We start from the raw sequence: 15,504 nt of genomic DNA, 5'->3' as shown, positions 1-15,504 counted from the left end.
TCCGGCGCCGCGCCCCCACAGCGCCCCCTGCCGCGGGGAGGGCGTGCGGCGCGGCCATGGCGGCCGGCGCGGCTCAGGGGCTCGGCGAGGGCGGCGGCGGCCGCGGGTTCCTGGGCCCGCGGGTCCCGGCCGAGGTGGAGGCCATGGCCAGGGGCGTGCAGGACGTGGGCAAGGAGATCTTCCGGCGGCTCCTCAAAGGTAGGGCCCGTGCGGGGCCCGCGGGGCGCCGCTCCGGCGCGGAAGGGCCGCGCTGCCCCCGCACAGGGACGCGGAGGGTTCCCAGGCAGAGCCCATGGGCAGGAGCCGCGTTCCCCGAGGAAGCCGTGGATCCTCTCGGGAAGGCACGGACAGCTATTAGAGAGCTTCCAAAGGAGACCCAAGAGTATGGTGGAAGGCCATAGCGGGGAAGCCATGGGGACTGAGGTCACTTGGTCTGTTCGGCCTGGAGGGGACTGAAGGGAGACCTCAAAGCTGGCAAAACTTCCTCACGAGAGGCTGCGGAGAGACAGACACTGATGGCCTCTCTGGTGACCAGTGACAGGACACAGCATAATGCTGTGTCAGGGCACTTCAGGTTAGCTACGAGGAAAAGATTCTTTCCCTAGCAGGTGCTGGGCACTGGAACAGGCTCCCCAGGAAAGTGGTCGCAGGACCAGCCTGACAGACTGCAAGGGGTGTTGGGACAATTCTCCCAGGCACATGGTGGGATTCTTGGGTATCCTGTGCAGGGCTGAGTTGGACTCAATGACCCTTCTGGGTCCATTACAACTCAGAACATTCTGTGATTCTGTGACAGCTGGAGGGCTGCAGCTGCAAGGCTGCAGCTTCCTGGAGCACTTCCCATTGCTTTTCCCAAAAGGAAGCTAGAGCTGAGCTTTAAATAAAATGAGGGGCTTGATTCATAGTATTCTACAATTCTGTAAAATCTGCGATAATGAGGAACAGAGTTCTGCAGCTGTGGATGGCTCCCAATGTCAGCTGAGTGCTGTTAAAGTCATTCCTCTCTCATCCCTGTGTCCCAGAGCCAGCAGCCCAGTCATTGTCAGGTTGTGTGTGGCAGTCGGAGACCCCGTGGGCACCTACAGAACATGCAGGAGACAATACAGCAACCCAAGGTGCAGGTGTCCTATTGAGGTTGAGGCTGTAAGATTGGCAATGATAGATTTCATTTTTGTCTGTGAGGCTTCTCCCTGTAGTGAGAATTTTCTCAAGGCACCTTTGACCATCAAAATCAAGAGCTGCACAGTGGACTAAATTAGGGTATGTTAAACAATCATGGAATAATGGAAGAGTTGATTAGTGGAGCAAAAACACAGCTTGCTGGAGGGTAGCTGCTGCCCAGCATGGTGTGACCCTGGCATGTTCTCTCAGCTAATATCTTGTCAGGGATTTCCTTTTTGATTTGAAGGACTCAAAACATCTGGTAGCTGGTTTGTCTCTAAAAGTGTCGCTGCACAGTAGCAGAAACGAGCAATGTATTTAGGGGTTCCTTGTAATACTTGAAATAATAAAGCTGTGTATAGGCAGAGTAATTTGGGACAGAGGTAAGTACACATGTTGAACTATATTTGCTGTCTAGTGCAGGGACATAGAGACTGAAAAGCCTTTTCAGTGCCAGGAAGCCTGACTGTATGGGTTTAATTTTGGTGTAAGTTATCACCTGCTTTCAGGTGTGCAATAAGTGCTTCCTACCACAGCAGGGGCAGACAGTCCTTCAAAACCAACTGCCTGGAGCCAGGGCAGTGACCCCAGTGCAGATCCCCCTGCAGTGGGTGGGCACAGCCTCCCTCCAGTTATGCAGAGCTGGCACAAATCTCCCATCACTGTCTGCTCTTGCTGGCCTGTGACTCACAGTTTGCAGGGCTGCAGTTTTTCCTCTGAAGGTTTTGTAATCTTTGAAGATGTGATGGATTTCAACACTGTTTATCTACATTGCTCTTGTGCTTGCACCAGGTTCATTTCTCGAGGCTGTTGCTGTTACTCTATTGCTAAACAAAGACTAATAAAGAAAATGAGGTGCAGTTTCATGTACCCGGTCAGTTCACCCTGTAAAAACTGCATGTAACAGTATCTGAAGGTTATCCAGCCAGTGTTATTGCAGGCTCTGCTACACTGTCTCAATGACTGATTTCATTTTTGTCTATGAGGCTTCTCCCTGTGGTCCCTTGACCATCAAAGTCAAGAGCTACACATTTGAGTAAATTAAGGATCTTGTTTTGCTTTCTTATTCACAGTCACTGTTAATGCATTGGAAGGAAAAGACTGCAAGGAATCTGTCAGGCTGATTGCAGAAAGTGCTAATCTCTCAGAAGAGCAACTTGCTTTCCTCATTTCTGGCATGTACACCCTCCTCCGAGAAGCATTGAGACTCCCCTTATCAACTTTCAAACAAGAAGTAAGTTCTGGGAGTACTTGGAACCTTGATAAGGTAAAAGCTGCATCAGACTCAAGTCACCATCTAAATCTCAGTTGTGTGGGTGGGAAGCTGCACATAAGAATTATTCTCCAAGTTAAGATTGTTGGAAGAAATTGTTAAAAATATGGAACTTATTATTTCACTTGTTGGGTAGATTTAGAGTGAGCTTTTTGAAAAAATATCTAAGCTTTAGGAAAAATATTCCTGTATCTACTTCTGCTTCAGCATCTTGTTTACGGTGCATGTTTGTTTTCACTCATAAATTAAAACCCCTAAAGAAATCATAGCAAAATGTTATTTCACAGGCATCAACACTCTCTCTTACTCTAACTGGGTGTTCACACATACCACTCATTTTTGTCCATGCTTTTAATTTCTCATATTTGTTTGCCTCCTTTGTTCACATTTCTTCCATAGAGGAAGGAAGGTATTAAGGCCAGAACAATATAGTGGCATTTGGAAGAAAGTGCAATTTCCACTTATGCTGTGGATGTTTGGTGTGAATATGTACACACCCCTGTCCCTTATTTTTTTTATTTTACCTATTTTCTTAATTTTTCATGTTTCTTTACCTTACAATTTTCTTTTCTCATTTCTATGTGAGTGAACCACTTCAGGGTTTCCAGTACCTCTTGTTTAAGATACAGCTTCATATTTACCCAGGCATACTGGGAAAGCTCCCATATTGCAGGAGATGTAGTAGAAGTATGCTTTTAATATTCAGACCTTATCTTCTGCCATTTCCTTTTTCTTGTCATAGTTTAAACAAGTTACTGTAAAATGTATTTGAGAATAAGGGCATATAGTTACTCTAAAAGAAAAATGTTTCTGAATAGCTACATAAAAGAAGTGGCAGAGATATTGTTTTGAAAAATAAAGGCTTCCAAGATATTTAGGTCTTTAAATCACAACTTGATTTAACACTTCTGAAAATTCTTTTCAAAATATTGCCAGTCATTTCAAAACTACTGGCACTCAAGTCTAAAATTTTTGGGGAGAGATACCAAATAAGTAACCACTATTGTGTCAGTAGGTAAGAAATTATCATCTAAGGCTGTGTCATGTAAAATTTCATCTTCCTTGTCTTTTCAGGTTTTTAAAGAAGACCTGAAGGAGCTCAGGTATGCCTGTTTACACCAGTTCATTTAATGTTTGTTTTTTTATGGCTTTTATGTAACTGCTTCCCCAAATTAACTTTTTTACATAAAAAAGTTGGTATAAAAATTACCTGTAAATACCTCTTAATTCATCTGTTGCCAAACATAATGTAAAGCTACAGGAAAAAAAAGCAGATGTTGTGTAAGGCTTGATTTAGCACTGAGCATGAGCAGTTTTATTTCATCTGCTGGGGAGAATGGTCTGATTTATTCTGTAATGTAGGTTATGCAAATATGAGTGACCTTCTGTCTGCCATCCCCACCTTGCCCTGCAATATTTTTTTAAGTGTTTGTTAAGACAGTGGTAGCATTTCAGAAGCTAAGAACTGCCCTACTTCTTTCCTTCTTTGAAAGGTCAATGATATAACATTCATGAAACCTTACCACCATGTTCAGCTATGATTTCTTGTGCCCATTACCCAAGAAATCATGACCTTTGTTACAGCCTTTGACAAAATCTGTATCAGTCTTCCAGGAGTATATCTGAAGGGATCATACCCTAAAAGCTAGAGATCAGATGCTAGTAGTATTTATAGGTTTTCCCTTATTTCTATATTCAGTAGCAATGAGAGAATAACAGCAGCTGATGTTTTCTTCTGTAGTGAAACCTCTGCACCAAGGTTTTTTTTATTTTAAAACACTATTTTCACACATTTCTTTAACATTCTGATTGCTACTCAGGAGAAATAGATGTTTCTAATTCTGTCTTTTTACATCCTTATTTGTCCATCAACCTGTACAATGGCTTTCTCCTCATAAGTAGTTAAATCATAAGCATGATTTACTTTATGAGCAACTTATTTCTTAGCCTGAGTGGCTGAGCCAGTGGGAATAAATTCACACTACATTGTGGGTGCTTTTATTCCCTTCCCCTCACAGATGATTTAATAACTTTATGACTCAGGTAAATAACATGGGATTGAGACATCTTCACACACTTCTTGCCCTTTGAGTCCCTTCCTCAGAATGTTCCAGTGACAAGTAATTGCTATCTGTAGTTCAGGCTGAATTGTGCCATGTTCTGTCTTATCTGTGTTGTGTGTGACTGGCCTCGTGTATGCTGCTTGAGCCAGGAACAGAATTTTCAGCAAGATCATTGACTGCACAGCAAAAATAATGCAAACTCAAAGGTAGTGTTAATGCTTCTGTTTTAGTAATGCTCTTGAGTCAATCAAGTGTTGTGGTAGGTATCATCATAATCATATTACAGCCCCCTGTCTCCAGCTATTCCACTACATAGTCAGGATATCCAGTCAATGTCAGGATGGGCTAAATGATGCATTTGCACAAAAGTATAAGTAATGTTTGCAGAAATTGTCTTGTCTCTTCTGGAAGACAGACTCTTGCAGCCAAAAAAGCACTGTTCTAATGTTTGCTAAAATGAATTTCTTTTTATCCAAGCACTATTTTAAAATGTGGTTTAACCCCACTTCTTCCTTTCTGAATTTGAGCTGTAGTAACTGCTGTTTCATCATCCCACTGTGTGAGTTGATGAGTTGTTTTTTCTCTGGTCATTAGACACTGTAAGCTCTTTAGGACATACAGCTTCCTTGTTTGCTTTGATTTTTCCTTGATACACTGCTGTGTGTCTCAAGCCACTGGTGAGTAATGTCTCTGGGCACTGATTCATGGTGAGTGCTGGATTTAATTGTGGCAGCAGCAGTACTGACTTCTCCCACCTGTCCAGCTTGCCTCTCTGTAGGAGGTTATTGTCCCTGTGGCAAAGGCAGCTGAATGGATAGTGTTTGCTCTGTGATCTTTGCAATTCACAGCCTGATCTATTGAACTGAAAATCAACAGTAGCTTGTTTGTAAAGCAGCAGCAGTGTGGGAGGAATGGTGAAGGAGTGGAGAGGTGCAGGGTAGATGGAGTGTGTTAGTCTCTTCAACCAGTCCCCATGTATGCTCCTTTTGTAGGTAGCCTTGGCTACGAGGGCCTCTGTTGGAATGTTGAGGGGGCAGTTCCTTCTGTCTTCATTACACTTGAGGTGAAAGTGAAATAAAACGTGTAAGTTTGGGAGTTTTGAAAGCATGCATTACTGGCCTGCCTTCTGCACTTGTCAGAGCCATCAGTAAAATTTTTCTTGACTTTACTGAGAGAAGTTAAGCAAATACTGGGTTCTTTTGAAATACACTGTTGCCATAAAAGGTAGGATGGGAAGATGTAGCACAGTTTTTAGAGCTCTTGATATATAAACATGGGCTGTGCTTTTGAGAGTCCTGACTGAATCAATACTGAAGTGCTTACATAAGAGCTGGCAATTTTAAGCAATGGAAGATGGAAATTGTTGACACATCATTGTGTTCTGTAATAGATTTAGGGTTTTTTCAGGTAAGGCCATATAACTGTGGTTACAAAAAATCCCTAACTGTTTTGTCTTGCTCTTCTCTTTCAGAATACCAGAAGATTTCATTGTGGACTTTTCCAGTGTAGTCTTTGGTAACAGGTTAGTGTCTTCATTGTGCAGACAGCAGGGCTGCACAGAGTTCTGTTGACACAAATCCTTGGTGTATTGAAGGAACAGCAATGTTTTCCAAATTAATGAGAACAAGACTTGTCCCATTAGTTTGCTTCAGCACAGTATGATGTCTATCATGCATGGCAATACAGGCATTAAGTAGCTTTCTTGCCAATTTTCAGTTTTTCTGTGTTCATCAGTTTTTATAATGTTCTATTGACTGTGAGGTTGAGCAATACCTACAGATGAAAAATGCAGTGCAGAATTACTTATTTTTGCCATCATTATCATTGCAAGTTATAGCAGAGGAGGCAGGCTACATAAGCCCTCTACATGCTCTGGTTCATGGCAGTTTTCTCAGACAGCATTTCTCAAGTCTTAATGTACAGATCAGTTGGGAATTCACACTGAGTGACTTGAGGACAACACATATGAGATATCAAGTGCTCTGCCTGCTGTAATTCACTTTTTAAGCAACATTCCTCAGTAACGCTAAAAGAAGTTCTAAATTGGGAGCTTTTTGAACAGCCTGTCTCTTCTGTCCATTCTTGGGATTCCCTTTTTCTATAAGTTTCTCTGCTCAACCACATTTAGCCTATTCTACATCTAGAAATCCAAAATCTTGAACATTTTGAATATGCAAACTTGTTCAGGGCAAGGACTTGGGCTCTGATGATCATTGTGGGCCAACTTTCCTTCTTGAAACTTGAGATCATTTAGCACGTGACCTCACTAACCCAATGCTGCTCCAGGTTCTCTGCATGGAATCCCAATAATCATAGTTGTGGTTTTTCAGTTACCCTCAAGGGTCTGAGTGCTGCTACCAAAGCTAAAAATATTTTTCATTTCTTTGATTAAGATCTTGGCTTACAGATAAAGGTTCTCGGAGTAAAAATAAATTCAGTCATCTCATCTTTTCTTTGCTCTTCTGTTTGAATTATAGGTGTTAAGAATGCAAAATTCACGGTTGTGAAGTGGAAATATTGCTTGCAGTAGGGAAGGAGGATAAATTTAGATGTAATTTGAAGCATGCATGATTGTCTGTTTTCTACTGTGAAATCACGATGCTGGAAAATTTAGCTTTTTCTCATTTTGAAAGCTGTGATTATCCAGTGTAATCTTGCTCTGTGTTTTGAGACCAGAGAAGAACACCTCAGGTTTGATTTTTAGACAGAGCTGCTTCTACAATCTTAAATGTAACACTGAATCATACATATGCTTATTGAGTTGTAAATATATATGTTTGTGATGGTAAGAGGTGCATTAGCATGTGATCAAAAATTCAGTAATTCAGTATGAGCTAGATAACCCAGAGAAATCCATTTTTTAATACTTTTCCTGGCATCTTATCTTGTTTTTGGAGTTCTTTTCACTAAACAACAGCTCTGAAGTATTTGGCATTTGTATTTGTGTCCCCACAGTTCCATCCAGCTATGTAGACTGAAAGAAAAACTTGCCACATCAAATAACTACATGAAATTAAAACTGTCGTTTAAGAAAAAGGACAACACTAACTTCACCCTCTCTGAATGTTTACAATAAATGCACTGGGGTTTTTTTCTAATGGTGTAGCTTTAGTTTCTGCCAGGAGAGTGCATTCTGTGTGCTATTTGTCAGCATTTCACACGTACAAGTTTGTTCAGCCTTCCAATTCAGTGGCCTACTAGGTATGTCTTGTTATGTGCATAGGGAACCATCCAGAACTTGTCTTTGGTTTTGATACTCGTAGATCAACTGCTGCTCCAAATTCTCTAATCTTTCATTTTCGAGTTGCATCCTTTAGCAGGTGATGTTCTTGTCACCAGGTGTATCATCCTTTCCATCATAGCTTGTATGGTCTCTAGGATGGTCTCTACCTGATCCATGGTCTTTTGCTTGTTCTGACTTCTGCCTTCTGCACAATGTGCTGACAGTATATTGCAGCTGCTGGCACAGAGTGTTTACAAAATATAGGTTTTGGATGTAAGATTCATTGAGTCTTTTCTGCTCCATTTTGCTATTCCTCTCAGAAATCAATGGCTTGATTAGCAGCCTGTGTAATTTCTGTATGCATGTTGGCCACTATGCACATTCTGTCATCTTTGCAGGATTCTTCCAGTTCCCCTTGTGGTCTTGTCCAAGCTGGGAAGGTCCTGACAGAAGCTTAAACTAAGCTATAGAAGCTGTGACTCTTCCTGGGAGAATGGTACAGAAGTGCAGTCTTGACCAGAAATAAAGCTTCGTGTTTGACCACAGAAATGCCATCTCTCAACAGTACTCAAAGCTTCCTCTCTGTTTGGGAGGTCACCATTTCTGATCTTTCCCACCACTGCTAAGTAGATGGTCTTTCTGTTTTTAAGACTCCTTTCTTCCCCCAGAATGCTGGTGCTGCACGAATGGACTGACTTCCATTGATGGGAGTTAGTGTCTTAAGGAAACGGTAGCAGTGTGGCTATTTTTAGGGAGTCTCCAACTTAAGCAATACTCTGGCAGCAGCTCTTCACTGAGGGAAAGGCCTGTTCTTACTGTTTAATCCTGCTAATGACTGTTCTAGACTCCAGCTCCTCATGGCTGCACCCAGCTGTGGTGACCTACTTCCTATCCAGGAGTTGGCAATGAGTAAGAACCAGCTGATCTACTTTTTTTGCTCATTCCTTTACCATGCTCTTAGGAATGTGTCTCACTTCTGACACCACCCAACCTCCTCTCACCAAAGAGATAAATTCTTTCTTATATCACTTTTGCAAAAGGCAGGACACTTGGAGGATCTCAGCCTGTGAGTCCTGTGTACCTTATCAGATCATTAATCTTTCTGGGCAGTTTCTAAAGGCCCAGCTAACTTGCACACAAGAATCTCAGTAGGGATGTGAGACTGCCATTCCTACAGTGCTTGATTTGTTCAGAGAGGATTCCTTTCTGATGCAAAGTCTGTAATTAGATTATGTCTAGCACCATGGATAAAGGATGTAATGTTTCTTATCCTGCCCTTAGTGAAGTACTGGAGTAGCCTTGAAATGTACCGTAAATAAATTCCAGGGACGTGGAATGCTTAGAGGAAAAAAAAAGTAACACAAAGTCCAAAAGTCCACCTCCTGAATAGACCAATACAGTGATCTCATTCTGAAATTATTTCTGCATATATATCTAAGAATGAATGGTTATTATGTATTTGTATCAGATTTGCCATTTAGTTATCCAGAACTTAGGATGCTGTTAAAATTTTGAAAATTTTCAACCACCTGAAGTTTAATTGCTATTAACTGTATTTCTACACAGAAATAAACTAGGGCTTGATCAGCCTGATTCTTCCTGCAATATGAGTAACAAATTAAATGCTTGGCTTCTTACACATTAGACTAGGCAAAAATCTTGAAGGCTGAGCTGAGGTTGGCAGTGAACATTATGTAAGAAACTTAAAATTTGTAAATTATGTTGGATCAACAAGAACCACTGTGGGGTTTTTTAAGTATGCTTCAAAATACACTCAATAGACTAATATTGGCAAGCAGCAGTGTTTTAAAATATAATACTAGATTATTTTTGCTGAAGAAGAACAGTGACCTTATGCAACTGTTTTGCCTAAGTCATCTGTCCTGTCTCTGCTTGCTTGTTCCTGTTGGATTTGCATGAAGGTAAGGATATGTTTGCAGGTCCCTTTCTATGCCTCACAGTTGCATACAATTGAAATAATAGGTATGCCAGCCACCACAATGACTCTTACTAAACTTTATAGTGGCATCAGTTTACTAGAATTATACAGTCACTTGGTCTCTTTTTCAACATGGACCATAGTTAAGCATAAAAAAAAGGGATAATCTGAGCACAACTGCCTTAAATCCACAAAAACTCTGCTTATTTAGATCTCTTTAAGTGAGGATAGATGTAGGAGAGGAACAAATTGTGGACAGGTTTGTACTGAGGAATCCTATTTTCTCTTTCGATTGTTTCTTGTATGGATTTACATTGCAGTCTCTTATTTCTGATTCTCTCTCCAGGCGTCCCACTTCCGAAGGCACAGCTCTGATACAAAGAAGTCGGCTACCAAGTATCCAGGACTTCAAGTGGAGAGTGGATGTAGCTATATCCACAAGGTATAAAAGAGAATCATGCATATCCCTGGAATTACCCAAGATTAAACTGATTTCTTGTGCTGTTTAAACATTTTAATGTGGACAAAATGTGCCTTGCCATTAGGGATTGGCAGGTAGCATTAAACAGTAAGATACAGGTGGAATTTTCTGAACAGTGTAGAAGTCAGTGTATACACACTTTACTGCTGATAGCATTTCACTCAAAGTTTGAGTCTCTTATTTTAAAACTTAACAGAGCTGATACAAATCCACAGGTCCTGGTGATGATGGCATAAATTAGTCAGATTGAGCCTCAAGCAGCTAGGTAAGCTCTTAATTTTACTGGAACATGGGAGGGTATTCATCTATTCAACTTCTCACACAGACCACCATTTTTTGCACATATTAAATGAATTTCCATCTCTTGTACTCTGCTTCTACAAAGAGAAGTTTCAGGACAGCACCTTTACACTGCCATAGTTATGTAAGTGGTCACTGAACTACCTCCTAGTTTCTTTCACAGCAGGAGTAAAAGCCTTTGGGATCATCCTGCCTGTGCCTGCAGTGAACAGCTTCTTCCCATCTGCCACAACAGAGGCATGTGGGGGATGGCTCTTTGGCTAGACCCAGAAGGAAACAGAAACCTGTTGTCTGTGTTGTTTGGTCTCTGTCTAGTTCTAACCAAGACAGACCAAGCTGAAAGAAATTAGATGATCCAGTCTTTGTTAGTAGTGTAAATTGTTAGCATGAGTGACTCCATGTTGCCTGTGTGAATACCTGCATCTGGGAGAGAGTGCTGTCTCTGCTGCCAGAGAGGCCCGTGGCTGATCAGGGATTGTCTTCCTGAAATCAAGAAAAAAGGCTCCTAAGAGAAAATTGGAATGGCCACAAGCTACTAGTTCAGGTGACTTTCTGATGAGCAGTGCTGTAAGCACCACACAGGTATCTCTCTCTAGAAGAAGAACCTATACTGATAAGAGAGCAAAATGTCCAGGTAAACATCCTCAGGCACAGTGCTTGTGCCTATGATTTGTTTTCCAAACAACACAGGAGCAATACATTACCAGTTTTTGTTTTCCTTCCTTTTAATTTTGTTTTCAGTTAATCTTCCCCCTGGGATTTCTCGTTTATCATCCAGCAACAGCCTCTGCAGGGAGGTACGGCAGCTTTGGGCTGTAGTGCCTGTCTGTACCTGAGCAAGTTTTGGCAATGTCAGTTGATGGAAGCTGCACAAGAATGACTCACTTCCCTTCTTTGGGTCATCAAATAAAATAACACACAAATTTAGGATGAAGCCTGGAAGAGGTTGATTCCCCAAATGAGGTGGCAGTTGAACGTATGAAGGGACGGAAATGATTAATGCAACATGGTAAACTGCGTAAGAAAACTGTGCATTATTATTAGCAGTACTTGGTCAGCTCTTATCCCTTTCATAGTTCCACTAAACCAATTATGCAAAAATTAAAATGCTCCTAAACTTGCAGTTACTAAACTATTAACAAAATGTTAAGTCTCAGTACTGAGGTAAATTGGACAGAGCTGTTGTGTTCATGAGTTTCCAGCCAGACTCTGTAACTGAAATTACTCATGTTCTGTGTAAAGCCTACATGAACATCTAAAATTGTTGATGTGCAATGCTGTACTCATCACACTGCTGATCTCTACTGCTGTAATACTAATGATGTAAATAATTTCAGTTCACTGGCCCGTGCACTCCAGCCATCCATTCTGATGATGATGAAGCTTTCAGATGGGACAGCTCATCGCTTTGAAGTAAGTCTGATTGCCATAATAAATAGTAAGGAAACTACTTCTAGTTTTATTTAGAAAGGTGAATTATGACTTAAAATACTAATGCTTTTGTAAATGTGATATATTACCATTGGTTGGTCTTCTTTGGAATCCTTCATGTTCACTGTAGCCACATAAAATATTTAATGAAATACCAATCAAAATTATTTCATACCTTGTTTCTACACATGTTCTGCTGAACTGCAATTTATTAGAAGAATATTAATTACTGGAAAGCACTGTTACATAGTATCTGGTTTGATTAAAAGTTACAGGGTTGTTATGAACTGTAGCCTTCAGACCTGATGGTGGCTCTTGAGGGCAGGAATATTGCTGGGGTAGTTTATATAATGTATGATACACTTCTAAACCTTCTGCATTTGGCAGAGAATGGTAACATTCTTCTCTGTGGCAGAGGTAGTTTTATTCTTTTCCTTCAGAACTGTTCTGGCTGCTAGAAAGTAAAAAAAGCCTCTTTGCTTGTTACAGGATTAGTCAGTGGCAGTATTTATGACACTGTACCTAAAGGCTTGCCAGAAGATGGCATAAACTCTTCCATAATTTTAACCTTTGAAAAGGAATGTTATTTGTGCTATAAATAGCGTGGTGTTGCGTACAGGAATTCAATGTACAGCAGGCATTGTTACATTTGAACTCTGTACAGATTTTGGCTTCAGTTCTCTCATTAGTAGTAGTCTGGAAGAAGCACCAAAACCCTGTGGGTTGAACAAGGTGGACTGATTTTACTGTTAAATTGTTTTGTAAGAAAGCATCTGTTGAGAAGGGCATAAATTCTGTGCTACATTGCAAACTGTTGAGGGTGTCACTTCACAGGAGATCAAATTTACCCCTCTGGACAGTCCAGCTCAGAGCATCCCATACACTGTATTTGAGGACTTCCATGGAACTTAAATGATGCCATGGACTTTGGGTTAACCCTTTACAAAAGGATAAGTTTCACTTGTGAGAATAAAATCTAGTTTATACTCTATTCCCACTTTATTTCCTGATATATCATGTCCAGTGTTGATCTTGGTGCCATTGTTTCTGACTGTTTTCGTTTGATTTTAGGGTTTGTTTTTTTTTTTTTTTTTTTTTTTTTTCTCAATGTGAGTCTGTGGAAGACCTTTTGTTATTCTTCAGTGAAGATGTGTTTGTCCAGCACATGCAGGAGTGCAGATATCTGATAACAAACAGTGTGCTTTTCTTAGAATTAGCTCTTTGCTGTTGGTGCTGCTTGGATCTGAATGCCAAGGGTGTGACTTCAGACAGGATTTCTAGATCTGATGAGTTGTCTTCCCACAGCTCTTTGGAATAAACTTGTGTTTTGGTTCGAGGTACCATATGCAAGTAAATATAGTCCTCAGATCTTCAGTTTTCCTTTATTTGAACACATTCAGAATGTCCTGCTAACTAACAGGGCTTATGTAAGATGGTAAGTCCAGAGAATAATTCTGTTGTAAACAGTTTTGAAATGTGTATGGCACAGGGAGAAGTTACACTCTTTGGTCTCCATTTGGTATTTTTATCACAGTGTGACTTCAGTCAGAAGTTTGTTTTTTTTAAAGCAGTGGGAATTGTAGCATTTTAAGTTGTCTTGTATATATGTCAAAAGTGAAAACGACGTGGTGCCTTTTTATGCATTTCTGATGTATGTGGAAAATGCAAATCAGGTGTTGGATTCCTCTCATATAATTGGTATCTGTGCTAGAGTGGGCAGAAGGATGACAAGGGTCTCTGCCAAAAGAGCTGCAGTCTTCAGTGCAGTCAAAGGAGTAAATTAGGCAGTGCTGTGCAGACTGTGTGGGACCAGCCAGACTGCACTGGGCACTTGTGTGAGCATGTGTTTGTGCACTGTGTCACCAGTCTGTGCCTGCACTCGGCTGGGGGTCTCTGTCTTCACAGACAAGATTTCCATTCACTGGGCTTCTCAGGCTTGAAATGGTAAAGGAGAGCCCATGAGTCTCCTGCACGGCTGAAAATGCTTTGTATGTTTAACCCTAAGTCTTTTGCCTTCCACATGTAGTGGAAGTCCCATTTGCTCTTGAGGTTGCTGCCAAGTGTCTTGCCTCGAGTCTCAATTCCTTTCTTTTGCAAGTTTGGACAAGCAGAATATCTTGAATTTGTTGCTTGAGAATTCTGTAGTCTCCACGACCTTCCAGATGCCTTTCCTTCCAGTCCATGACTTTTATATCACCCAAGCAGCTCTCAGTTTACATCCTTGGGTATTTCCTTTCTCTCATCAGGCAGTACAGAAAATGTACAATCTAGGTGTTATTTCTGGGTTTTTTCCCACTCTCCTTTTTCACGTGGATTTAGATAAATTATCTGAATTTTATTAACCTTTGTCTTAAGTCTGCAAAAATTAAGTATTTTAAGAGAGATTTGCCTTACACTGCAGAATGTTCCATATCCATAGATATGCCCTAGTCCAGTTCCTGAGATGTCTTGTGTTTTCTAACCTGAGCATTCTGTTTCAGGTGCCAGTTGCAAAGTTTCAAGAACTGAGATACAATGTTGCCCTTATACTGAAGGAAATGAATGATTTGGAGAAGAGAAGCATACTGAAGATTCAAGACTGAACACTTTTAAATTGGGAGTTTATGGAAGTGATCTGAAACCCCCAGCATGTTTGGTGAATGCAAAACAGGGGACCATCACCACTTTGCCTCTATAAATGCCATATTGAAGTTTATGATGTCTGCTGTAAATATTTTTTTTTTCAATTCAAGTATTAAAAGCACAAGTTCTTTTTGTAAGACTTAGGAAAAACAAAACATTCATCTATGAAAAAATATAATGCTGTTTGTGAACATTTTTGCATGATTCATCAAAACATTTTTTAAAATAACTGTCTTAATAGATGTAAGAGTCATTTATTTCTGATTATGATTCATAATTCTAATTTTTTTTTGAAAGTGTGCTACCGGAAGCCCTATCAATGTGTATGTATCATAAGAAAGCTCTGCAATATTTCAAATAAAAAATAAAATAACAAACCCACTCCTGCCTTCTAGAAAGACAAATGTGATCTTGAGTTTTGCATAAATGTTGTTACCTCATTTCTTACTAAGTGACTACACTTTAGCTATGGATAGTTAAAGGCTAATTTGGAAGAAAATTGGAAGTCTGTGGATCAAGAAAGAAGTATCATCTGGGCTTCCAGGACTAATTCCATGGAATTACAGCAGTGGAAAGGTGAAATCTATTTCTTTATCTGGTTGATCAGAATGGGCTAAATAGCCGTAATCTCCTAATTTTGTAACTGGAAATGCCAGCCTCTCGTTTCATGTGTTGCCTGTGTGTTTGATCCCATGAAATCAGCTGACATGACTAGGCAGAAACCTCTGGCCCTGCAGTGGTGGTGAGCAGCAAGAAGCAGTGATCTTGTAACCCACTACAGCTCAGCAGTCATGCAGGCCAGACCCCAGGGTGAAGGGGCTGCCTACAACTGGGATGGAAGTCACAGGTAGGATATCCAAGGCCCCAGGCTGAGAAAGCAGTTAAGCACAGGCTGAAGTGTCCTGAGTTGCTCAGGCAGTTGGACGGGACAGTCATTGTAGGTCCCTCCCTTTGTACTGGAATAGGCTGTTCTAAGTTACTCCTTTGGTCCATGAGTTTACTTTGGAAGGA

At 40.8% G+C, this 15,504-nt stretch overlaps 1 protein-coding gene across 1 annotated transcript; it reads left to right on the top strand.

Moving 5' to 3' along the window:
• The first annotated feature begins 27 nt into the window (after positions 1-27).
• COMMD5 (COMM domain containing 5) lies at positions 28-14,874 on the top strand. The gene is made up of 7 exons (XM_053955472.1): positions 28-198; positions 2,235-2,395; positions 3,509-3,537; positions 5,969-6,019; positions 10,006-10,101; positions 11,778-11,853; positions 14,352-14,874. The coding sequence occupies exons 1-7, from the start codon at positions 57-59 to the stop codon at positions 14,451-14,453; spliced, it is 657 nt and encodes a 218-aa protein (XP_053811447.1). The 5' UTR covers positions 28-56; the 3' UTR covers positions 14,454-14,874.
• The last annotated feature ends 630 nt before the right edge of the window (positions 14,875-15,504 follow it).

The sequence above is a fragment of the Vidua chalybeata genome, chromosome 14, assembly GCF_026979565.1.
Source record: "Vidua chalybeata isolate OUT-0048 chromosome 14, bVidCha1 merged haplotype, whole genome shotgun sequence".
NCBI classification, from domain to species: Eukaryota; Metazoa; Chordata; class Aves; order Passeriformes; family Viduidae; genus Vidua; species Vidua chalybeata.
This window is presented reverse-complemented; position numbering and strand designations above follow the sequence as displayed.

What these genes read in the sequence shown, in the direction of transcription:
- COMMD5 (XM_053955472.1), top strand. Translation starts at nt 57, where the DNA reads ATGGCGGCCGGCGCGGCTCAGGGGCTCGGCGAGGGCGGCGGCGGCCGC. An exon ending in AGTGTAGTCTTTGGTAACAG is followed by an intron (nt 6,020 to 10,005) that starts GTTAGTGTCTTC and finishes TTCTCTCTCCAG; the next exon opens with GCGTCCCACTTCCGAAGGCA. An exon ending in GATGTAGCTATATCCACAAG is followed by an intron (nt 10,102 to 11,777) that starts GTATAAAAGAGA and finishes AAATAATTTCAG; the next exon opens with TTCACTGGCCCGTGCACTCC.